The following is a 24,753-nucleotide window of genomic DNA, read 5'->3' as shown; positions in this document are numbered from 1 at the left end:
TGATTCTCTTCCTTAGCGATAGTTTCTTTCTATTACAAAAACCTATCTTCCAGTGATTACAAAAAGTGTATTTCACATCTGCTACTGCCAGAACAGCTTAAAATGGCATATGACAGAGTGCATGACAAAAGAAATCTGACAGAATCCCTCCATCAATGAAAAGTCAGCCAGGGCAATGAACATGGTCATGGTCAAAATTTTCAGTCAGCAGCTGTATGTGCAATAACCCGAGAAATGTTTTGCAAACAATATTAATCCTGGTAGAAATGTCTGAGTAAACCCTGCTTAGGTTTTCCTTCACAGAAGAGTTGAGAAGTGACAATAACAGAGAGCCTTCTTTCAAGAAGAAATAATGAACTAACATTTAAGATCGCAAAATAAATGAAGAGGGATTTGCAATTATTTTCAAGTGTCAGGATGTTGTAATATCACAAAGAGAAGTAACCCTAACCAAAAAATTACAAGGATATTACTTACTCCTAAGAACTCAAAATTAGTTTGATTTGCTGTTAGATTTTCTCTTCATTCTTATATTGAAAACCTGTTGTATTTACCTCAGTCCATTTATCATTCTTGCTTCTACAGAAAAAGCAAGTTTATTAAAAATAAAAATCCCATTTCACTGCAATAGCTACAGTCTTTAGAGTTCATCCTCACTATTGTCCATCCACAATATACAGTATTGCTTACCTCACATACAGGCAAGAAAACTCCAAGAAAGAAATGTAACTTTACAGTATTTCTTCCAAATAACAACAACGGGGGAAAAAAATCATTATTATGAATTTCTTTCTCTAAATGTGCAGAACAGGCAGATTTCCTCCTTCTTGAATCAAAACAAAAGGTACAAGAATTTTCTTCTATTTTAACTTTTAAACAGGATACTACTAGGACCAGGACACTATGACTTAAATTTCCCTTTAGGAAAGAAATGGAAGTATATTATTAAGTATCATTGCTATACATGTGCTTAAGGTAAAGAAAAAAAAAAATCTTTCTCAAGGCCAGCTCTCCACTCCCAATTTGGTTATGATAGTTGGATCTAACTTGGTATTTACATGCAGGCATAATTCTTGTGTCTAATACTTACTTTTTTCCGGATGGATAACAATATACAGATTAACTTCAAATAGATCTCTACTTACAGACCTTATAACAGCAAAAAGCAAAAAAAAGGGTTTCTTTTCTATTACAATTAATCATTGATCAAACATTTGTACCTGTCTTGTCCAGACTGGCACACATAATCATACTATTTTCCTGTTTTTCTTATTCTAAGTTTATACTATACAATATATCTTCCCCTTCCTATTTACTTCAGCTTCTCTTTAAATCAATTAAATTTTGGCTTTCCTCTCCTCTCAAAGGAGCATTGAATTGGCATGTAAATCAAGAAAACTAACATTTCCCTATTACTGAGGCATAAAACCTGCAGCCCTTTCTTTGCAAACACTTTCATGTCCCATTTACCCATATCCTCTCAGGAGTTTGTTACAGCAACATTAGATATTAATTAATGGAGCTGGCCCATTGCATACTTTGAAGAACTGGCACAAATCACTCTGAGTTGGCAGGCTGCTGCCCAAATGCTGAGCTGATCACAGTAGAAGAGGATCTGGATGGCATGAGGACACCTCTCCAGAGCAGGGATTTCTATCACATTGTTGCCATTACAAAAACACGTTGTTCATAGGGCCTAAGCAGATGAAAGCAAACAACACACAGCCTTCCTGCCCTCGCCACTCCCTGAAAAATAACTGTGTTTTGGTTTAGGGGACTTTAAGCCCGTTCTGCACCCCAAGACTTGGCTCTGTAAGGACAGAAGCAGCTCAAGCTCAATGACTAATATGGAAACTTGCCACTTCTTTTCCATGGTGTTTCCAGAATCTGGTATTTCACATGTGTAATAATAAGGCTACAGCATCTCTTTCTTCTGTGATTTCAAGAGAGATCTTCAAAGAGAGTCTCAGTCACCTTCTTGTAACTATGGTGTTGCCTTGCTCTCTTCCTTTACAACATGGTTTTATAGAAAAAGGTGTAGGGGCTTTTTCTTAGCTTGCACTCCTTTCCCAAGTCACTTCAGACCTTAAAGTGACTAAAGGAAGAATGTGATGTACATACAACATAGACTTTGAGGGGATTTTAAATTTTTCAAATACTTTGTTTTAAAAAAAGAAAAATAAATACTCATTCAAAACAGAAAACCCAAACCCACACAGCATCTCCACTACAGGCAATATGGAACACCAGTTTGTTTTTGGAGGCCAAAAATAAGTCAGACAAAATATTGATTAAATCTTTATTAATAAAAAAAAATCTTAGTATAAAAAAAGTCATTCTTAGATTCTCTAAGTATACTTAAAGAACAGACAAAGATGAAACTATACAATAGCAGTAAAGTAAGACACAAGTTAATTTAAAGACCCTTGAAATCATGTTTTCAGAATTGTTCTCTTTTCTGTTGTCATCTGCCATTATTGCCTCCACCAAGAGTGTGAACTCCCTGAAGCAACCACTTGATACACCTTGGAGTTATGCATAACCATGACAACCATTAGCCTTTATAAAAAGATGTTGCCTACATTAATGTTTGCTACTGTTAGTTCATCCAGTGATGGACAAATATCCAGCAGGTTTAATGACAGTACATCAAAAAGTTGCATAGATAATTGTCACAAATGTTACCATCCAACCAAATACTTGTTGTTTTCCATAATCTTTGATGCATTTCAGTCATGCCCAGCAGAATAAACAATCATTATATTAATTAGCTTCATTTAGTCTTCAGCATTGCAATGTTACAGTGCATTTCAAAAGCATGACAAAGGTACACTTGGATAACTACAATAATGTGATTATTTTGAGTGGAATCCTTTGCCAGATCTAGCCTTCATAACTAATCTGACAGCAGAATATTGATAGAATTAGTTACTTAGGAACAAGTAGATCTTTAAGCCACAACAAAGCAGGCAGAAGAAATCTAAAAACTAACTAGAAGTATCAGCTCTGATTAAGGTAGTTCTTCTCCTTGGAAGAGGTCAGTTTCCATTAGGATTACTGGTTTCTTGTGCCTCTCCTCTATCCTGTCCTCAAATACCAGCATACATAGGCAGGAATTAAATTGGTACCTGGGTATTTGAAGCTGGGATGTATGCACTCTGCTTTATCAAAGAAACCAAACCGACTATTGCTTGTTCATGTCATTGGGCTTTCTAAAAGCAAAGCTATTGACAAGCATTCTTGTAAACTTACACCCTGTAACTGGTACACAAATACTGGATAAAAGACATGTGCCACACAGCAGTCTTACTCTGGATTATATATCTGAATCTTGTTTACATCAGTGCAACTGCCTACAGAGCTGGTGTCTTAAAGGCAACTTAACTGAATCACCTATTGCAAAGTCATTCAATGCACTTCTTCCTCCTAAATCTATGATGTCTTATTTCTTCTGTCACCTTTCTCTAATTATTCAAGTCATCAGGATGTTTACTCCTGGAAACTTTCATTAGAGAGACATCACAAATTATGGCAAATCTGGAAAGAACACATGGATATGGCCATGGATATGTCCATTAAGCAATATCATTTTAGCTACTGAAAAAATATTTTGAAAATACACTTTTCCACTCTCTTAAAGGTTTTGTTTTCTTCTTGCAGCTGAACCCAGACATTAGGAAGATCCCAAGCCTCTTGGAAAAACAAGTCTGTATCATCTCAGCCAGAAAAGCCATCATGCTGTCCTTTTCAACTGTTGGTACTGCAGAAATATATAAAAAGTAAGGTTATAAATAGAATTTTCACTGTATTTACCTCAAATATATTTATCTGCCTAAGTATTTTTGAAGGCATTCATATCAGCTTTTTAACATAAAGTAAAATGACCAAACTGTATAAATGGTTATGCAAGTTGTAGAGGTAGATGATTAAATAAACATCACCATAAGTGTGAAACAGTAATAGGCACTACCACCTGCATAATGTGCAGTAGCATATGAGTTCATTTGTTAAAATGAAAACATGGAAAGGTTGTATAGCATTACACTTGATGTATATTCTACTTAAATCATCAAAACAGCATTGCACCTCACCAGATGGTTGTAGCTGATTATGACTTGTTTGCTAACACTGTTACCAAAAGGAAAGCAGAGCAAGTTATCCCCACTGTTTTAGAGCCAGGACTCACCTGCTTGCTGACAGTGTTTTTCTGCCAACAGTTGGTGGAGAGGGTTCACTATGGAAGAAGCTTTTTATCCACCAATGTTTATCAATTAACTCTGGTAACCCTGCCAAAGGAGAAAAGCCCACAACATTGGACACTGGATGACCAACAGGAAACTGAAAAGTGTTTCAAAGAAGGCAACAATACCATGCAATGCTTTGTCCTGGTCTGTGATATTCACAGCATCCAAACAGCAGGAGGAGCTGGAAGAAACGCTGGATTCTGAGTTCAGTCTTGCTGTTTGTAGAAAACAGAGACACATGTAACAAAAAAAATGCTTTGAGAGAGTGCACTCTTTATATGTCAGGAGTTTTTCAGACATGCTGCTACCTCAGAGGAAACAATTTCACTGAGCTACAGAGTGTAACTGTTCTACTACAGTTTTCATAAGATCTTTTGTATCAGTTTCTCTCTCACTCTACTCACACTGCCCTTAAAAGCATAATGAGATCTGTCTGCATAACTTTCACTGAAATCACTGACAAAGTTTAAGATCATGGCCACGCTGCTGTCAAGACAAGCAAGTACATCCTTTGACATTTAAATCCACAACAACCCAATTGCCATGCTTTCCCTCGCAACACAACTAAATATTACACTCACATTAGTGTCCATCGTGGATCTAGGAATCCTAATACGCCATGTGTACTCTCAAAGCAGTGATTATTTCACATATTTAGAAACAAAAATCTGAATTGATTTGTACTGTGTCTAGATTTGCAAAGTAAATAGGAAGTAAATAGGAAGTAAATAGAAACCGCATGACTTGCTAGGCTAGCACTTTTTTGAGGTCATGTTTTAAATAGATACATATATGTGTATGTATATAGATAGGTAGGTAGATAGATAGATAGATATAGATATATGATAACCCTAATAAATAATTCTAAATAGAAAAAGGTAGGTTAATAGCCAGAAGCAGATGGTCATTAAAACTAAAGCTCTATGATATGAAAAACTCTCCAATAAATTAAAAGCTATTTAGGCAAAGACAACTCCTTGCCTCCAGCTCATCCAGACATCATCACCTGAAACACTTTCTGACACTTTTCCTGAGTGCCACTTTCTCGGGAGAGGCTGGAGGGCTCAGCCTCCCTCCCCCCGAGGCGCTCCCCAGACAGAGAGAAAGGAAGAGGGGAGAGACGGGCGGGGGTGCGTTTGGGGACAACACGCAGCTCCCGGCCCCGCCGAGCACTCACTCCTGTAGTACTGGTTCTTGGCCAGGAGGCAGCCGGCGGACGGGACGGAGGCCATGGCAGCGACAGACGGGAATCCGGCTTTCTCCGGGAGGAGCCTGCGGGGGAAAGGACGCGCTGTAAGGGGGAAAGGACGCGCTGTGGCGGGGGAAGAACCCCGCTGTGTCCCGTGGCTGCGGCTCACCTGTGTCCCAGGGCGAGCGGCCGTGCAGCGGCACGAAGAGAGAGAGGCCCACAGCGCAGCGAGCGCCGCCGGGCCCGGCCGCCCTTTATGGGGCGCGGCAGCGGCTCCCCCCGCCCGGGGGCGGTGGCACGGGCGGGACGGGAGCGAGGGGACGGCAGGGGAAGGAGACCTTGGCCACAGCCGCCCTGCACCGCCCAGGTCGGGCCGGGACAGTCCCCGGCCGTGGCCGCGTCCCCGCAGCGGCCCCCTCGGCCCCTGCTCCTGCCCGTCGTGCCGAGCGCATCGCTGGAGCGGGGACTAGGAGCTGCTGCGTTAAATATCTCTTCCCTGTGGGGAATGGGAAGAGCGGGGTGAAGCAAACAGGTGCCGGTTTGGGTAAAGATTTTTGTTCAGAAACGCGAACGTGGCTATGCAAATACACTAATTTAGTGAAGGCAAAGGAATTACCTCCACTCTCACGGTAATGATTAAAACCTGTGATCATGCAGTCTTGGTAAAATTAGAATGAATCCAAGATAGATCACAAAACTACTTTTACCTTCCCAAGATAAATGCACAGCTCCTTTTCATTGTTGTATTGTATGGCAAAACTAGTCCAACAGTGTTTGTCCTCACCTTTCAGAATTGTCAACAGAAAAAACAACAAACAGCTGTAGCTATTTGGTTTGCTCCCGCTCCATGACAAAACTTTTTGTCCTTTTTTTCTTCCCTAGCAGGAGCTGTGGGTAAGAACACAGAGGTGGAGCGTGTGTGCTAAGATTTTACTGTCACATCTACTTGAATAGTGAATTCCATCTCAAATGATAAGGACATAACTCACAATAGCTCCTAGCATGTTTATGAGACTGTAAACCACACTGCAGGGAAACCACCTCTAAAACAATACCCACACAGCATTTGTAGCAGGTAAGCAGAGTGTATTTTCATAGGCCTTTTTACTGATGTGCTGTCAGTCTTGATATTGTGGTGGTCTCTCGTGCAGGGAAACCACCTCTAAAACAATACCCACACAGCATTTGTAGCAGGTAAGCAGAGTGTATTTTCATAGGCCTTTTTACTGATGTGCTGTCAGAGTCTTGGCATTGTGATGGTCTTTCCTGGGCAAAGATTGAAGGCTCACCACTGAGAAATCTGCAAGAGAGACACAGAAAATTATATGCGGATAAGTTCATACCGAGCACTAACACCAGTTACCCCATACATTTATCCTGTTATGTAAAAAAGCACTGTAAGAGTAGTAGTACTCACTGTTGCAGTTACTGGTTTATGGATATCTAAATGTATTAGCTTGTTAATACTATTAGTCATTAATTCAGTGTATCAGTCACCTTGTTTCCTGCTTAGTAATCAATTTCCGTTTTCAGTCTTGTTCTATTTGAAGGCAATAAGTTTCTGCAACATCCCATTTGTTTTTGTCACCATAAATGCCCTCACATTGAGCACTCTCTTGAATTGTCAGCTCCATTCCTGAAAGAGAGGAAGTATCTTCCCATAAGAAATAGTCTTCTTGGGCTGTGAGGGTGGGCATTTGTAGTGATAGCACTATGTCCTAGACAGAGCTAGTAACATTATCATTTATTGTATCTGGTTTTGTCTTTCAGCTTTAAAATCCTGTTTTAATGTTTTGGTAATGTTCATTGGTTTGTCAAGGACATTATCAGAAAAGCTGTTTAGGCTCTAACATGCCCATGGTATAGGCTTTGTATTTTACAAGTAAACAGATATAATTATCTCTCTTGCAAGCCTCACAAACATCCATCCGTTTCAGAGCCATACCAAAATACTCAGGAGCTGTGGAACACCAGGTCTGTAAAATTTTCAGTTGTTTCACTGCTGCATGTGTATAATTTGGCTTTATCATTTAGAATACCTGGTCATTTACCACTTTTGGTTTGGAGCCTTTTTTAATGCACTGGAATAGAAAGGGCTTATTTATTGAGAAATTTTCCACTATTTCTCTCACTCAATCTGTCATTATGTCCTATCTATTGAATTTTCTTTTAGTAAGAATACAGAATCCTCTGAATATAAAACTGCAGGTTTCCCCAGTGTTTTTTCGTGCATGGTCATTCTGGCAGACTGTTTCTAAAATACTGGCACAATTATTTTAAAGTATTGCTACAAAACCAAGGCATGCTATTATCTTCAGCTAAGAGGGAATTCTGAGATCCATAGGAGATAAGATAAAATTTACTAAAAATCTTACATGTCTCATATGAGAGCTGTTTAGAGCTTTATTTTTTTATAACTGCTTCATGCCGTACTTCATTTACCCACTTATAGCTCTCATTTACTTCCGATCCAGATTTAAGTACTCAGTGTGTTGATAAATCAGATTCTCAATCAGACATTGAAAAACTTGATTAGTGGCTACCTACGATTAAGTATCTCACAAAGCATCAATTACAAACTCAGGGGCAAGGTTACAATTTAACTTTCAAGACAGCATTCAATTGCCTTAACCACTGACCCATTATTTTCTCCCTGAAAGCCTTGGCTGCATCACTTCTCAAATTCTGTCATGAATATGGAAGTAGTGTATTAAATACATGCTATACTCTCTTGAATATAACAAACTTAGTTCATATCCATGCTTTATGCAGAAAGAGGCAGGGGCCCTATGAAATAAATAGTACATCATCCCCAATTTTGTAAAAATGTTTTTACAAAATGTACATTTCCAACCCTTTGAATGACTAATACTATGACCTTAACAACAGTGTTAATACAACATTTGTATATGCATAACAATTAAATAGACACAGTATTGAATTATTTGTGATCCCATGAAACATGGATATTTATCGGAAAGTAACTTGAAATTAAAAATTATATCCATATGACTGATTAAATGGATCAATCTCCCACCGTATTGTGCCAGGATTACCTGATATAACCCTTTATTGTACATTAAAAGCAAAACATCACTGTCACAAAAAGAAAAACAAACAGTCTATATTGAGTTACACTTTGAAGCTGACCTGTTAATTATTCACTAAAAAAAGCTTATCTGATAAACTTAGCTACTCTTTCACTTCTTGGAACATCTGTGAGCCTGGTGCTTTCTGGGGACTTGTTTTGGGTATTTACTTCCGTGTACTTTTATGACTTTTTTTTTTACTTTTCCGTGTCACTTAAACTTCTGTAAGAGTACTGTGGCATTAGAAATTCTACAGTTGCTTCAGGGCTGTGTCCTGTGTATAATAATATGGGTCCTCTGACATTGTTTAGAGAGATGTGAACAATTTGAGTAAAAGCAGCTTTCCAAATGAACATGCAGAAAGGTATCGTTTTGGCGCATGAAGGTTGAATATTCTCTCCCCACAAGCCTCTGGAAAAGCAGATTTTGCACCTTTTCCTAAATCACAGAAGCACAAAATAGTCTGAGTCTAAAGGCACCTAGAAGGATCACTAAGTCCAGCTGGTAAGTGAATGGCACATACAGGGATCGAGCCTTGACATTATTAGCACCAAGCTCTAACAAACTGAGCTAATCTCAAAATTAATCTTATTACCCATCCACAGCTAATATTTCATTCCAATTTTTTACAGAAAGTAGAAATCACTCTTTTTTTAAGGGAATTGTGTACCAGTTTTCCATGAGAAGACAAACTTCCCTGAGCAGTATTTTGTAATGGATGTATATTGACTTTTTTAGAGAACTGTCAGAATCTTTTCCTTCATGGATCTGTTAGTAACTCTAATTATTCACTATTTATTTCAACAAATTATTTTGCATACCTATTCAGTCAAATTGTGAAAAGAGTCTATAAAAGAGGCTTGCATTAAAGAAAGTTCCACGATGTGAAGTAAAAAAACTTTGCCATGCAAAATTTACTTATCAAAACCTGTTTAGTTTGTTAGCTGCTTCCAAGGACCAGTGCCATCACTTACTTTTTTCATTCATTTATTTTGCTCTTCAAATATTCCTCCAAGCCAAACAGCTCAGCAGGAATGCAGGGCTCATCTATCAAAACCAAGAGGAATTGAGGTATTGATGAAAAATTAAATGGCAGAGTGAGACATGGCAGGGGAATGGAAATACATATTGTATGTAGCCTGCAAAAAATACATGGAGCCGTAGAGCTGCTGGGGAGAGCCTGAGCACAGAAGGGACAAGAAAAAATTTTCTTCACCACTGCAGTGTGTGACACCACTGCAAATCATCAGCTCTGTAGTAATGACCACTCCCAGTAATGAACTGATTGTTTACTGAGAGCTGCAGCACTTTCTTTCATTGTTTTTATTTTTAATCTTTACTACAAATGTGAATAATCTTGGCAAAAAACAAAATGAAGAAACACATTTGATGAAGAGAAAAAGATTACTTTTTCCTGACCATTTAAGATATTGGATGAGAGAATACTGAAAGCAAAGGGTAGCTACTGATCTCTAGAGTGCATGGAATACACCCCTGAATGATGCACATTGCCAGAAACGTCAGTGAAAGCAGGGAAAATGCATACTTTTACATACAAACTTCATGGCAAGAACATTGAGAAAGACTGCATTTCTAAATTGTTAATACATCTTTGTGCATTTACTGTTAAATGACAGTTTTCAAAGGCTAAAATACAAAAAATTTCTCTTTATGCAGTCCAATTCATGTCCAATGCAGCACTACACTCACACAAAAACATTTTAGCATTTGTCATTTTATTTTTATCTTAGCACTTAACTGAAACCCATTTTTCTTTGGATCCAAATGCAACAAGCTGCACAAACTTCTTCCAGCAAGCTGCATCTTTTACATCTTTCTCAGAAGAATTATGAATACTTGGACTTTTTGTTACTTTTGTTTCTCAAGTATTCTGAATAAGAAGACTTAAGCTCCCAGTATCACAAAATACAAGGATTATAAATTGTATTTCTACAAAACAGAATATGTAATTGATTGAAATGTAACTGAATAAAGCAAAATTGAAACTTAGGCATATTTATATACCTTTTTAATATGTCCCTGGAAATTTATTGATCTATAGAGATCAGAAAAGTTGGCTGGTTATCCAATTTCACAGCCATTACTGAGATGCAGGGCCAAATTGCATATTTTTAATATTCTTGTCCATTTTGGTTAAAACAAACATTTTATTGAATAGCATCCACTTTTTCAAATTGCTGTAAAGAGTACTGTGCATTTTGATGTACACCCACAGACTCTTCCTTCATTCACTTCTGTACCTACTCTCTCTCTGTCCTTGAAGGTAGAATGGACTGAGGCTCACCAGCTTGAACACAACCTGATACCTCTGCAAAAGCATACTAGAAAGTTGTAGTAGCCCATCATGCCCCACAGTGCATAGACAATATTCCTCAGAATTGAGACATGTTGGCATCCTCATTTCTTTACTAGTTGTTCTGTCACCAGGCCAGATCCTCAGAATGGAGCAGCATGAGGTGCAAAAAGAATCAGGCAACTTGTGAATAAGAAGAACATATTCATAATTTTGCAGCTGGAAAATTTCCCATTAACCTAGCAACAGAGCTGGCCCAGGACATCACAGAGCAGAACTGTTCCAAAATTAAGAAGCCAAAGTGTACTTGTACAGCTGTCTTAGAGCAAACTGTACATCCTCAAGGTGTGGCAGACTTACGTCTACATGGTGAGGTTGTGACAGCAACACCTGAAGAAACATGGAAGCCTTAATTCAGTCACAAATCCCTCCAGCCTGCAGAGGAGGAAGGCTGGCTGTGTCTGACTTATCACACCAGGACGTCAGGTCTGATCCTCAGTTCATTGTGCTTGTTGTTTCCTTTTTCCCTCAAAATTTAACCAGTTGACCTCAAAAGTGCAAACACTATTAGGACTGATCAGAGACTCTGCCATTTTTTCTAGACTCCCACACACTTAATTTCATCTGAAATCGTAGTTTAAAAATGCTTAGTACCGTTCTTTGGCCCTGAAGACAACAGAAATGGCCAACAAGCATATTATTTTATACTGCAAAATAAGATGTTTACAATCAAAATGATGAAGAATTCTCTCTTGCTTGTGTTAAAACCCAAGCTGCTTGGCAGTTTTTTGGGAAAAAAACAGGGAAAGCTCTAAGCCATTCCAGGACATTTCTAATTATCTTAATAGCATAGACAATCATGTTCTGTCTCCTGTCAAGGTTCCCTGGCATTAATTCAAGGGTTAGTTAATTTAATGTGACGTCACCGATGCCTAGTGTAAGATCCAGAGTCCAATAAACTGGCAGACAAATGACTCTGCTAGGCATCCATTTGAAAACCTACCGTGTTTAACATTTGGGTGTAGATGGCTAATTAGGGTCCAGTTATTACATTTCTTTAGATCTAAGGCAGTGGCTGTTTCCATCTCCACAGATGCTGCTGGCGGGAAGTCTTTCTCTGAGTCTTCTGCAAAGCTGCCTCCACACACACACAGTGCCAAGTCTTTTAGCACAGCAAGGGCCAGAGCACAGTCCTATTCACACAACCAGGAAGGGCCTTCAGCCTTAAATATGCAACACACCAGCAATAAAAAGAGAGGAGAACAGGCACAGGCACTGCCAATCTGTGTTTCTGTGATCATTTAGGAGCCAAAAAAAAAAAAAAAAAAAAAAAAATTCAGAAAACAGGAGAGAAAATAGCCAGACATGCAACTTATTTGGGAGACCATTCTTCCCAGTCTCAATCCTAACTGACACCATTGCTGATCCTCTAAGCATGACATACTGACACTGCACTTCGATTTGCCTTATGAAAAAGGAAAGGTAGCCAAGCTGAGCACTTCACAAGGTAAAAGTGCCCAGCATCCCAGCAGAATTTGCTCCAAATATGAACTCATCTCACTGGCAATGAAGGCATAGTTGGCAGCATTTCCTGGAGCTGACGAAAGACAGTAAGAGCTTCTTCATCCTATCAAACTAGAAGGTGGAAGCAAGTGGTTAGTCTGTGTCAGGATATACTGTTTCCATTCCCACATGGGGATCTGAGGCCATATTCACTGCTACTGAACCACTAGAATTACAGGTTTGAAACAGTAGTAGTACACTCAAGAAACACAGAAGAGGATGAAATGAAATGAAATGAAATGAACTGAAATGAAATGAAATGAAATGATGAAATAAAATATGTCAAGGGGTCCTTCAATCCAGAGTGTCTTAATCTGTAGGATGTATCTTGCCAAGGCACTAGCAAGAAGACATAAACAAACCATTCTCACCACAGAGTTACATTGAGTGCATCAAAAAAGACAGTAATTTACTCTAAATAAGACCAACTCAGTTGAGATGTGTTCCTCCAGTCTTCCGGCTCTTATGACACAAACTGCACTGACAAGTGTTTGTCTACTACCTGTGATGCTGAATCATATCAAAATTGATGAAGAATCAGAGGAATTGCCACTGATGTTCTGCTGATGGGGGGGATCTCCTTCAGATAAGTGGGAGTGTGACCACACTGGTGTTGCTACAGGTGCCTCTCCTCAGAATGACTAGACTCGACTCTGAATACAGCTGCTAGACAAAAAACATCTCATTCCTTGACTTTCACTTTTCTTATCGTTTAAATAATTCCATACTTGCAGAAGTTTAGTCCATTTTTTTCCTGACAAATGAGAACTGAGGCCTACCTGTAGCCTTGCAATTTCAGGAACACAAGTATACTTGTAGTATGATTTTATTGGTTAGGTTCACAGTAGGTTTTCCTAGCAAATGCCGATATGGAAAAACCAAACATAGACAAAGGTCTAAAGATTAGAGTTGATAGTGCAGTCAAAGTTTGATACAGTTTAATGAGGTTTTCGAATTATTTTCATTTGATCAGTGTTCTGTCTGCTTCTGATCACTAGATCAGTTGTCAAGTGTTGAGTTTATCTATTTTCTGATTTACCAGTGAAAATAATGATAGGCAGTTTTTCATTTATCTTCATCCTACTGAAGTACAACAATTTTAAAATAGTTTTACAAGGGTCAGTGTCAGGTATGAGTAGTCTGATCAGACAGAAAGTGCATAGCCCATTTTCCTCACCCTGCTTAAATTCATTTTTTTCCTCCCTTTTGCTTGCATTGCAGTTAACTGCAATTTTCTCAAGTGAATTCAAGTCCAACAGATCCTTTATACACTTTGAATGGAAAGTATTTCACACTCTCAATGCAAGTTGACTTTTGGCAGAATACTGGAATTAGCTGTAATCAAAAGGTACACTAAATAATTATGTATGTGACAGAGGTTATGATTACTGCTAATTTGTTCCCTCCATTCCTCTTCCTGTTTCCTATCATGCATCTGTGACAATGCAGCCTAGTGCATTTGAAGAATTTTGTTGAGAAAAGCAAGTTATAGAAGACTGCGAAATTAAAGGAGATCACCAAATCTGTTTGTACATCAAAGTTATAAAAGGCATTGTAGGACACACCAAGCCTTATAATGAAACAGAGCAAGAAGGTGAAACAGTTACTCCAATAAAACTGTAAACAATTAGTTGATTGTTAGTAATATGAAATGTTCTAGAGGATATGATACAGGACATGTGTCTGTCTTTTGCAAGAGTAAAAGGGGCTGTGAGAAGTGCTGGGTTAATTTCACATATCACTGTCAGAACAAATGCAGAGAATAGATTGTTTGAACTCAGCAAGAGAATCTTGAAACATCTAGGACTGTTTTATACAAATCTGAAAATGTCACTTCCATTTGGTTCATCTCATTTACCTTCAATTAGACTTTTCAGCAGCTTAGAACCATATCAGTCAAGAGAGAGGAGTTTATACTTGCCTACAAGTGTTCATATTCACACCTTTGCCTTGGAGTAAATAAACTGCTGTCCGCAATTTAAGGTGGTTATCAATCCTGCAACCACGGTCTTAGGCTGTCCTCACTTGTTAATGCAGCAGATGCTGCTACCCTGAGAGAGAACTGCTGCCACATATTTGACCAACCCACTTCAGGCCATTTCAGGACTGCCAAAAAGGTACTGGCCTGCAGTTTGAGAAATAATTGTTTAAAAGAACAGTTTTCCATTCTACCTAGAGTTTTCTTGTAAGTCACCTTTGGGAAACAGTAGTTCTGTGTGCCTGAAAGAGCTTTGGTATTGGAGCTGGGTCGTGCACAGCAAGGTTAAAGTCAGGCAAGCTGCCAGAACAAAGTCGTTTTGCTCAGCATTGGCTTCAACTCTCACACATCTGCTCTGTAATTCACCAGCCTGGTGCTGTCAGCCTTTGGAAGGACCAGCGCCTGAGCAGAATACAAGACAACTGTTTCTAAATATTTCTGTGGATCTGGGTTCAGGTACTGTTTGGTTTAACAGCAGAGCTCTATCCCTGTAATTTCGTCTGGGTGACCCAGGGATGCCAAACACCTGAAGTTATTTTTATGAATATTGTTGGAGAGATTAATTCTCAAAATCCCACCTTTTTTTTAAATTTTACTCCATAAAATCTTGAAACTTTTTTATAATGGATTTTTTTCTCCTAACTAGCTTGTTAAACAAAATATTCACAAATAATTGCAGCTCAGATTTAATAGTTTAAATCTTTAGGTATATTTGTTTATGTATGATTTGCAATATTCGGAATTTCAGGCACATGTGGACAAGATCATTCTGCATTAATCAAAACAGGTACATAGAGCAGGGGAAGTTAGTCAGCAATAAATTAAAAGCCAACAAGTCCTATCCTCTAACATTCACATTTTGCACATAATTAATATGATTTTTTTCTATCACAAATAGAGTTTTCTATTTTTTTATTTGTCTGAAAGTGTGGTACATATAGTATAGGCATAAAATGGCACCTGAACCAAATAACATTTCTGAATATGAAAGCAGTGTTTCAGATACATTTATTAACCATTAATTAATTAATTCCATTAATTCATTAACCTCATTAATTTTCATTGTTACCCAGTTCAAAATTATATCCTTTTCTATTAGACCATAATGACTTCTTTAATTTGTCAGAAGTACAAAAAATAAGAAAAAAAGACCAGAAAATCTTACTGCAGAATTTCAGTTTTCTCACAAAATATAGTCACAAAATATTTTTCTAACAGAAATTTGTATTAAAGTGTGAGTGATTTTATGGTTTTTAAATTGATGGGAAATTTAATAGTTCTGTAATGGATAGTGTTTCATAAATTTTAAAGCATTCTTTCCTTCTCCTTGACTTGTTTATTTAGGGTTTCTCAAATGAATTGTTTAAACTCAAGCACTTAATCCACATCAACACTTTCATTTATGCCATAGTTAAGTAAGCTTAGAAATTAGGAGTAAATCGTGTAGTTTGGCCCTGTCACCCCCCACTACAAACACTGGAGCTCAAAACCAGGAGACTGAACTGGTGCAGGTGTCTGCCCAAGGAGCAGGGTTCACGAGAATCACCAGGGTGGCACTGGCAGCACCTGAGAAGCACAAGAGGGCCTGTGAAGCATCTGTGTTACCAGTGAGTAAACACCTCTCCCTGTGGTTTCCCTGCTGTACTATTCCAGGTAGTAAATGAAATCTGGCTCACCTTGTTCTTTGCATTGGCAGCAGGCTCAGCTTGGAAAGGAGCATCTCTTGGCTGCCTTAGGGCTTCAAATTCCACCTTCTGTAAATTTGCATCTTGCCAAAGGGTCATTAAAGTAAATTTTTTCATTTTTGGTTTTTTTAAGAGAAAAAAGGTACATTCTTAATACATGCATAAAAGAACTCACTTTTTTACTTTTTTTTAATTATTATTTTTTACTGAATGGAACATCTGAAAGCAAGTATTTGAACCTTATGAATTCTGTAATAAAGTTTGGCAATGCACTATTAGCACTGGCCTTTTATATATGCACATATCTGAGCTACGTGGAAACCTGACAAAGGCAGATATTTACCTGTTCAGCTGTTTCTTTCATGGATCTGCAGTGCTGCAAGACAAGCAGGCAGAATTAACCCCTGTCAGCACCCTTCCCAGGAGCACAGGAAGGCGGCCCAGGCTGCAGTGCCTTGTCTGTGTCTGCAGTTCCCTTAGTTTGCTGCAGGCATGCTGTGCTGCGCCAAGGATGAAGCCCTCAAGGCCGTGACTGCAATCATGCAAGCTCTTCTGTCTCCTTTGAAAGATGTCTCTTGCTCCTGCCCAGACCTACAGGACCTGTAAGATCACTGCCTGCTGCTGCCTTACAGCATCCACGCTGTGGTCACTCTATTACAGCAAGCTACAGCTTGTGACATTGTCAAAGGACAACAGAGGTGGCAAAAAAGCTCCAGGTACCCTCCAGATTCAAGAACAGTAAAGCCCATCTTCCCAGATGGTTTCTGGAGGCCATTCAGCTTCTGGATCTCCTTCGCTATGCTCTTCAAAAGTTGTGCCAACACCAAATGAATGTCTGATTTTCTGATGCACTGAAAGCATGCCAGATGCACCATCAAACTCAGTTTTGCCAAGTCTTAATAGCTCTGGACATGCATCATGAGCCCCTCCTGGTGCTAATTTTTGGTTCCTTCTCAGAAACTGTTCAGTGCTGGAGTGGTATCACACCTGCTTCTCTTTCCACTTTCCAAGTTTAGAAGTGTATGGGCATTTTTTCTTGAAAGCCATTTCTGCCAGACTCCTTTAGACCCATGGAACAGCAGGCTGGTGTCAGTAAAGCTGTTGTGGCTGTGGATGCAATGAAAATCTGCAGGCCGCCACCAACTGCTATTTTCCTGTCTGGTGAAAATCTACACCATCCTGGACATCTTTGCTGTATTCACAGGGGATAGCACTCTCAGCTGTGCTATGTAGGATGTGATGATGACATTTTTGCCTGCTCAGTGTTCCCTGGGCAAGGCCAGTGCTTAACACACTCTCGTGGGCTGAGAACCCAAAGGCAATGCATGCACACAAGACTGAGCCATGCACACATCTGCTACAGGTAGAAAATCTGAAAATTAGCATCACATACTCTATTATCTTTATTTTTCTTGTTTTCAGGTCTGCATACATAAAATAAAAAAGCCAGTGTACCCATTTAGTATAATCTGTTAATTTTTTTTTACCAAATCTTCAGCTGTAGCAGTTGAAAATAGCTTTTTTTCAAGTATTTTAATACAGTTTGACAGGTAAGACTATGAAAGCAGTAGCTCATTATTTTATATTTATGAACCAAGCTGAGATTCTATAATATCCTGTCCTGATGTGATCTATTGTTGTACTCTTATTTCCAGCCACTTTTATCTGACTGCTGCTAGAAATTCTACCCATAGGTCCTGATGCGTTGCCTTTGAATACAATCACATATTGTTGCCTGTTCTCTCAGTTTGATTTATTTTGGGTGATAAATGAACATCTTGAGGCAGTCATCAGACTTTAATTTGACTGAACAGATCGTAACTGAAAATCACAATTTTCCTAGAGCACTGTGGAAGAGCAGCCAGTCATTTCACGTTACCCATACATTGTTGGCTGTTTATTGGTTCTCTGCAACATGCACTAGAATCCTTTTTGCAGTATTTACAGCACTATTCACATATTTTACTATCAATGTTTTATAAGCTACCAGCAGCAGGAAAAAAAAATTTCTCACAGAGCATGTGATACTAGGAAGAGCATAGAAATGCAGCGCAGTTTTCTATACACATCCAAATATATACTAAGTTGCCTCACATACTATGAAAGAAAAAAATCCTTTATAGCTGCATATTATAACTTTTTTTTTTCCCTTCCTGAAAGCCTCTGCAGAGCCTCAGGTGTGAGAAATGCTATACTTTCCCTTGCAAGGCTTTTTTAACACAGCTGTCTGTAGGTCTTGCTCTGCTGTTCCATTGATGTAAAACTGTTGCTGACAGAGGATTAATTTCTGATTTATAAGACTGGAAATGTTCTATCTCTTTCCTCCCCTCATTGCTGTCTTTGCTTTCCCTTGCATTTTTTCAGCTTCACATTGAGTTTAAGGACTACTAAATAAACTAATTCAAGCTTCTGTACAACATCAGCCACAGGATATTGTCCTCTGCTGTGCGCAAAGACTTCTCTCTGGCTGAATAATATCTTTCAGGAAACACCTGATCTCATTTTGAAGGCAGCAAAAGAGGGAGACCCTGCCACTTTTCTGTCTGGCCTGCATTTTCCTGTAATTTCAGTTTTCTAATTTATGGACAATGGCATCTAGAGTGGTATCTTTTGCTACTTTTGGTCACTGTTGATTGTTAAGCACATGTAGAGTTCTAGTAAAGCTGATACACAAGAAAGGAGCCTTTCTTATTCTAGCAATTACATCAACTGGAGCAGCAGCTGATTTTGACAGGATTTATTTACTTTAAAAGAGCAACATTTTCTGGCTGAGTTCTGACACAACAGAATACGCATGGTCAGCTTTCATGAGAAAAACTCAGAAACTTTCCAAAACTTTTCATAGGAATCCCACCAGAGTGCTCTTCCTGCACTGTAAACCCAGTACCACTGCAGGCTCTGCACTCTGAGTCATGGGCTGCACCATTGACTTCTCTGCAGGGCAGGGCTGTAGGGCTCCACAGGGACAGGAAGGACCTTAGGTTGTACATTTTTTCTAGTGCTCAGCACAGCAAGGCATCTTTTGTTCCATTTGATTCATCTCATAAAGGATTCGTGTGAACTTAGCACTTCTGTGTGGCAATCCCTCTGTACCAATGTAACTCCAAGTTAACCCCTGTATCAGAAGTTTAAAACTTACACCATCCTCTGAAAGGTTTTGAACCCTCAAAACTACATATTTTTAAATTTGATCCTTTGTATCTACTTGGTACTGGTTTTACTACTGTGAGATAAAAAGCAAGACTTTGTTGTTGTAGTCCTCAAAAGTTGAATTCTCTTGCTAGGTCCACCCTATCACCTAGCTGATGCTTTAGATAATTTTCTGTTGAACTATTTATGCACCATTTTTTCTGAGAAGTATATTTATTTTTGCTACAGATACAAGGGAAAGGCTGGCCTTTTCTACCACTTTTGGTGGGAAAGATGTTTTTATACCAATGTTTGGATTTCTTTAGTTATTGTCTTTGCACCTCATTGAGAAGAAAGTCCTGGAACAGAGTTTCACCTGTCAAAATCCATAAATTTCCTGCTAAATTAATTTAAAACTATACAAAGGATAGAAAAACCAACTGCCACAAGCAGATAGATCTTCAGGGAAAACCATTTGTTGCCATGCCTTGCTTTGAAACCATCCTGGGTTGCTGTTGAGAAGTATTTTTCAGTGCTCATGCTTCCTCAAGTCAGGAAACAAGGTAAAAACATGGTGACGATAAAACTCGGTATGGACTCTGTGCTGAGCTTCTTTAGGAAGTAACTTTCAAAGACACATGTGGAAGAAAATACCTGCTGAATTCTTGTGGTAGTGTACATCTTTTGTGTAGTTTGGCCTATAGATCCTATTTATTCAGAGTCTGCAGTTGCTTTATGTTTTATGGATTGGCTGAAAATTATATGATTGTAATTATGAGAAAATCTGTTTGGAAGGTGAAAGGACTTAAGTTTTAAATAGCTTATAACTTCTTTAAATAATTTTAAAATTATTTTATTTTTATTTTGAGCCAAACCTCAAATGCTGGTTCTCTTGCATCAAGGACTGCTGTTGTCAGTCCCTGGCATCAATTCAGTTGGAGAGAGACTAAGCTGGTGAGAAAGTTCAGAATATTGCTCCATCTTTCAAAAATGTGTTCAAAACAACATCATGTACTTTTCAGCTGTAACCTCTCCTGCCTCTCTTCCCAGCATCAGGTGAATGAGATACAGGGGATTGCTGGAAGAAACAGAGCAAATATGCATTAGAGCATCTGGAAGCAGAGCATGCCAAGTTACATCCTGCACTGCTCAAAGTCCACTGGAATTCTGAGAAACAGGAAACAGCACTAATTTTACCCTGGAAATCCCTGTTCTTCAGACATAAACATAGTTCTACTATTTGCCCAGCCCTCTGTGAGTCATCTCTACATAGTGCTCTTTAAGGAAAACTTGACTTGACTAAAACAGTGTCCAGTGAACATCAAACGAATAATGAATACATGTTCCATGATCTATTGTAAATTCTTATGTAATTCACTGGCAGTGAAATACTCTGCCCCATAAACTAGCCCATGAGATGGGCTGACAGGCTTAGAGGTGCCTCAAGCCTGGCTTTGCAAGGCAGGCAGGATGACCTTCCCATTCTGTGGGACACACTCAGGACTGAAGTCCCGTCTGGGCAGGAGTGTCAGCCCAAAGTGCAAGGCCAGCTCAAGGCCCATCTGAATACGCATCCATACTGGATGCTTTGCACTTCAGAATGAGTTGTACACAAGGTTGTACTTAGGCTGGCAGATTAGGGGACAGTTTTCAACTTGAATGCTGGTGGTGCTCATCTGGAGAGGGGAGTTCATGTGGTCCCTCTGCTAAAACTGCCATTTTCTGTACTTCAAACCATGTCTGTCCACCTCTCATGTTTTTGTTGTTTTTTTTTTATTTATGTTCCTTAGAATTAAACCCTGTCAGTATTATTCAAGTGGGGTAATTTAAGACAACCAGTCAGTAAAGTCAAGCCCTAAAACAGTATTATCCTTTTTCTGCTGAACCACACGTAGGAGGAGTAACAGGAATAAATTGGTTCATCTTATTTTATATTTCCAGCCAAAGCATTCAGCTGCCTTGATATGATATAGCTCAAAAGTAAATTTTCTCCATTTAAGATATGTAACAGTGGAGTTGCATTCAAAAGATTTGTGTCAGCAACTCCTTGTTTCAAGCCTTCATATTAAAAAACATGATTAATGTTATTTTATGCCTGTATGTTCACGCCAAGCAATTTATGGTGTTTAAAAACGAATACAGATTGAAAAGCCTTTGATAATGCAAAGCTCAGCACTCTGCATTTCCTTTTGCTCCTTTATATGCGCTGCCAAAATATTTGCTAACCAGCTGTAACCTTTACCCCAGTTTACTAGCTACTAAAATAGACTGTTGTGCTGTAGATGTGTTCCTCTGCTTTTAATTTGCTGTTCACGTATACTACAGCATGTAGTAACCAAGAGCCTTTTGTAGGGCAAAGGTAACCCAAAGGAATACAGTGAAAACAGCAAGAGGAAAACATCGAAAGTTGAATCCTATGTGCAAGCAACATCCTCTGACATTTAGTGAAACACAAGTTCAGATTTCTGAACAGAATGCTCATGATCGTGGGACATATCTAAAGCATTTTCTATCCCATTTTTTTTTGTTTTCTTTGCTACAAACTCACTATATTCTGATTTAATTTTTAACCAAGGAATTTTAACGTGTATTAAGCTAACATGCTTCAGGACCTCACCACAACTATGAGGAAAATGAATAATTTCATTTTATTTCTAAGCTGTTTCTTTAATGCAGCTTAGAACAGTTTAAGCCCTCATGAAAATAGGCAAAACAAGCTAGGATATTTTTCTTGGTATATATTAATAATAACATACAGACCAAATGCTAATTCAACTAAAATCCTCTTGATCAGGTTAAGTGAAAAAAAACAGGCTTCAGGGAAAAGTCTTATAACTGAATGAAATTTGCAATATGCAGCACCTTTTGTCTAAGGGTTTTATAAATATTAAAAGCCAGAATGCAATACATCATTGCAGTCTTGACTAAAAGGAGTATTTACCCTCAAACAAAGAGTCAAGGTTACAGTCACAATTTCAGAATTCAGGACTATTCCCTGACTCAACAACCACGTCCCAAAAGACATAAGAAAAGGAGCCATTGCAAACTGGACAAGGTTGCCCAAAGGTATTTAGCCTATTATTATAGGCTACATCAGGCCTGCAGAATAAATGATCTGCACCATCCTGATTAGCCTGCAGATTGGGAAGGTATTAAGCATCATTGTATTGCAAATTCCTAATTACATTCTGCCTCATGCAAGGCTCTTTGCCTCTGTGGCTGGAAGCCACAGTTTGAGCTTTTTTCTCTAATTTAGGCTTCTTAACATGTTTTTCACAGGAAGCCAATGGGATATGTCTCAAAAATATATTGCTTTAAGAATGTGTACATTCTGGGATTCCTAGCAACATGAAGAATACCAAACCTCTGTGGATTTTAATGGCTTAACCAAGTTTGTTGATGTTGGATTTAAAGCTGAGAAAGAACGCATCTCTGCTGCTGGAAACACTGGAAGAATTCTGTCCTTAAATTATTTTCTGTGGTAGGAAAACTCTCCCATTTTGATTATCCCTAGGTGCCTGTGTAAGTCTTTTTAAAATACCATATTGTAGCAACAAAATTTTCTCTTAACATAGTCTCTCTGTATTTATGTATTCTAACATATACACTCCACCCTAAAACTAAATGCTGAAAAGTCACACATAGATATATTTTTTTAATTATTCATAAATACAAGTGACATTTAAGAAATTTACCATAAGACTAAAATCAGCAAGTTGCCAGAGAAAAGCAACGTACTTTACAGAAAATGAAAAGAAACCCTCACTCTTCTCCCTCAGCCTTCTGCCCAGATGTCAAAGAGAAGATGTATTTAAAGCCAAACTTTCATAAGGAATGTTTTTCTTACATATAGAGATGCCAACCTTCTACATTCATAAAATATACATGTTCTGAGGGAAAAAAAATCTACTCTTTGACTGATAGAATAGTATCATTTGTAAACATTTGAATGGTTATATTTAAAATATGATGAACTGCTTCTGTGTTTTCTGGTGTCTGTTACATGTCTATCAACACAGAGATGTTTTTAGACTTGTTCAAGAACAAAAGAACAGAATCCATAGGCTAAAGACACTATACACTTAAGTGTTATCTCAAATTTCTTCAGTTAAGAAGCTTTAGAATCCTACTGCAAACCATGAGTCTTGTTTTCATTACAATGTCATGTATTCAAAATATTGATGTATGCATAGAAGTAAAAGAGATACTGTAAGGGTTCTGAAAGAAATGTGTATGCCTGTGCATGTCTCACAGGTCTACCTAGCTCATTACTTGGTTTTTTTTTAATTCAGTTGGTGGGGATGGGGATTGTTTGGCAGAATAATGTGTTCGCTGCTTTAATGTGGATGCAAGCATAAAAGCTAGAAAATTAATTGTTAGGACAAAACCTGCTGACTCAACCACTCAGCAGTATTTCTTGTTCTTAAAATTATCTTGTATCAGCACATAGTTTTATGACTCATACAAACTTTAAAGGATGAAGATTAAGATTAGATTAGAGAAGGCATTAAACCTAAATTTGTGTGCTTTTCTAATTTTTTAGTTTACCTTTAATATTAAGGAAGGGTGAAGTCTCAAATTTCAATCACATGTGAAAGATTGAACCATTACCTTTCACTGAGGAAATTGAGATTGGTTAGAAACACAGTGAAAAAAGCAGAAAAGAAGAAAGATAAAATATCAGGTGAAAGAAAAACATGTTTGAACTAAATTCAGCATTTACCTATGTGGGCACATCTACATGGGGACATCAGTGTGCTAGGTCTAGCATCCACTTTCTCCATACTGTACATTCATACTGAAATAATTTGCCCCGTACTTGATGTCAAGTCAGCTGCATCACACAAAAGTACTTTTGGGGCCAACATATGAAATCAGATTTTTGAAAAGTGATATAATATATGAAATTAGAGGGCATTACCTTTCATGTACAGAGACCCTCACTCATTCTTCTCCTGGAGGCCTTGTTCCTTTATGAACCCACTTGTTCATGGACTCACTAATTAAGGGAATCTCATATCCAAGATCTATAGCTTCTTCTTGGGAGTCAGGGTGATTGGCCTTACCTCTGCACAAGGCTCTGCAGCCAAGAGGGCGCCAGGCTGTCTCCTTGTACAGCCTTGTGCTGGTGCTGTGTCTCTTCTGCATCATATTGCATCTGAGCTCCTGCCAGGTCACCCAAGGCACATGGTGGTCTGATTTCCATGCTGTTACCCACAGAGCTCCATAACTGGGTCAGGAAAACAGGGAGATGTCTTTTAATTAGTCAGCCTGGCATTCCTTCATTCCTGATGTTCTGCGCATGCTTCCTGCACAGATCCTTCTTATGGAGCAGCTCATGACTGCCGTGCCTATCTCCTGACTTGCCTCACACTAAGCTCCCCATACAAGCAGTCCTTTAGTACTAAAATAGGCAGCCCTGGAAAGGTGTGAGTTTGCTTTGGTTGTGTTATGAGTTAACACACAGATCAGCAGGCTCAGTGACCCTGCCCTACTAATGTGATCCATTGCATGCGGCCCACTCTGTGGCCAGGGCAGGGGGAGAACAGAGAGCAGAGTATT

General features: G+C 38.6%; 1 protein-coding gene across 9 annotated transcripts; it reads right to left on the bottom strand.

Annotated features, from left to right (window-relative positions):
- Positions 1–2,285: 2,285 nt before the first annotated feature.
- Positions 2,286–24,543, bottom strand: PPDPFL (pancreatic progenitor cell differentiation and proliferation factor like). Of its 9 annotated transcripts, XM_041412528.1 has the most exons (7): positions 24,258–24,471; positions 9,497–9,569; positions 6,612–6,733; positions 5,422–5,516; positions 4,370–4,459; positions 4,187–4,286; positions 2,286–3,760 (listed from the first exon to the last, which is right to left on the bottom strand). In XM_041412528.1, exons 4-7 carry the CDS (start codon positions 5,474–5,476, stop codon positions 3,748–3,750), a joined length of 258 nt encoding a protein of 85 aa, XP_041268462.1. In that variant the 5' UTR covers positions 5,477–5,516; positions 6,612–6,733; positions 9,497–9,569; positions 24,258–24,471; the 3' UTR covers positions 2,286–3,747. The 9 variants fall into 9 exon arrangements, with proteins under 9 accessions (XP_041268462.1, XP_041268460.1, XP_041268463.1 ...); XM_041412526.1 differs by lacking the exons at positions 6,612–6,733; positions 9,497–9,569; positions 24,258–24,471 and adding exons at positions 6,141–6,226; positions 6,493–6,570; XM_041412529.1 differs by lacking the exons at positions 6,612–6,733; positions 9,497–9,569; positions 24,258–24,471 and adding an exon at positions 6,493–6,581.
- Positions 24,544–24,753: the final 210 nt, after the last annotated feature.

The sequence above is a fragment of the Onychostruthus taczanowskii genome, unplaced genomic scaffold, assembly GCF_017590055.1.
Source record: "Onychostruthus taczanowskii isolate IOZ18803 unplaced genomic scaffold, ASM1759005v1 scaffold4, whole genome shotgun sequence".
NCBI lineage: Eukaryota > Metazoa > Chordata > Aves > Passeriformes > Passeridae > Onychostruthus > Onychostruthus taczanowskii.
The sequence above is the reverse complement of the archived record's forward strand: the minus strand, read 5'-3'. Positions and strand labels throughout refer to the sequence as shown.

Excerpts from the sequence above, each read along its gene's own strand:
- PPDPFL (XM_041412522.1), bottom strand. The coding sequence starts at position 24,397 with ATGGAAATCAGACCACCATGTGCCTTGGGTGACCTGGCAGGAGCTCAG. Across the intron at positions 6,734-24,257 it reads CTGCAGAGCCTTGTGCAGAG|ATTTCTCAGTGGTGAGCCTT; the intron begins GTAAGGCCAATC and ends TCTCTCTTGCAG. Across the intron at positions 5,517-6,611 it reads TTACCTGCTACAAATGCTGT|GCTCCTCCCGGAGAAAGCCG; the intron begins GTGGGTATTGTT and ends TTTCCCCCGCAG.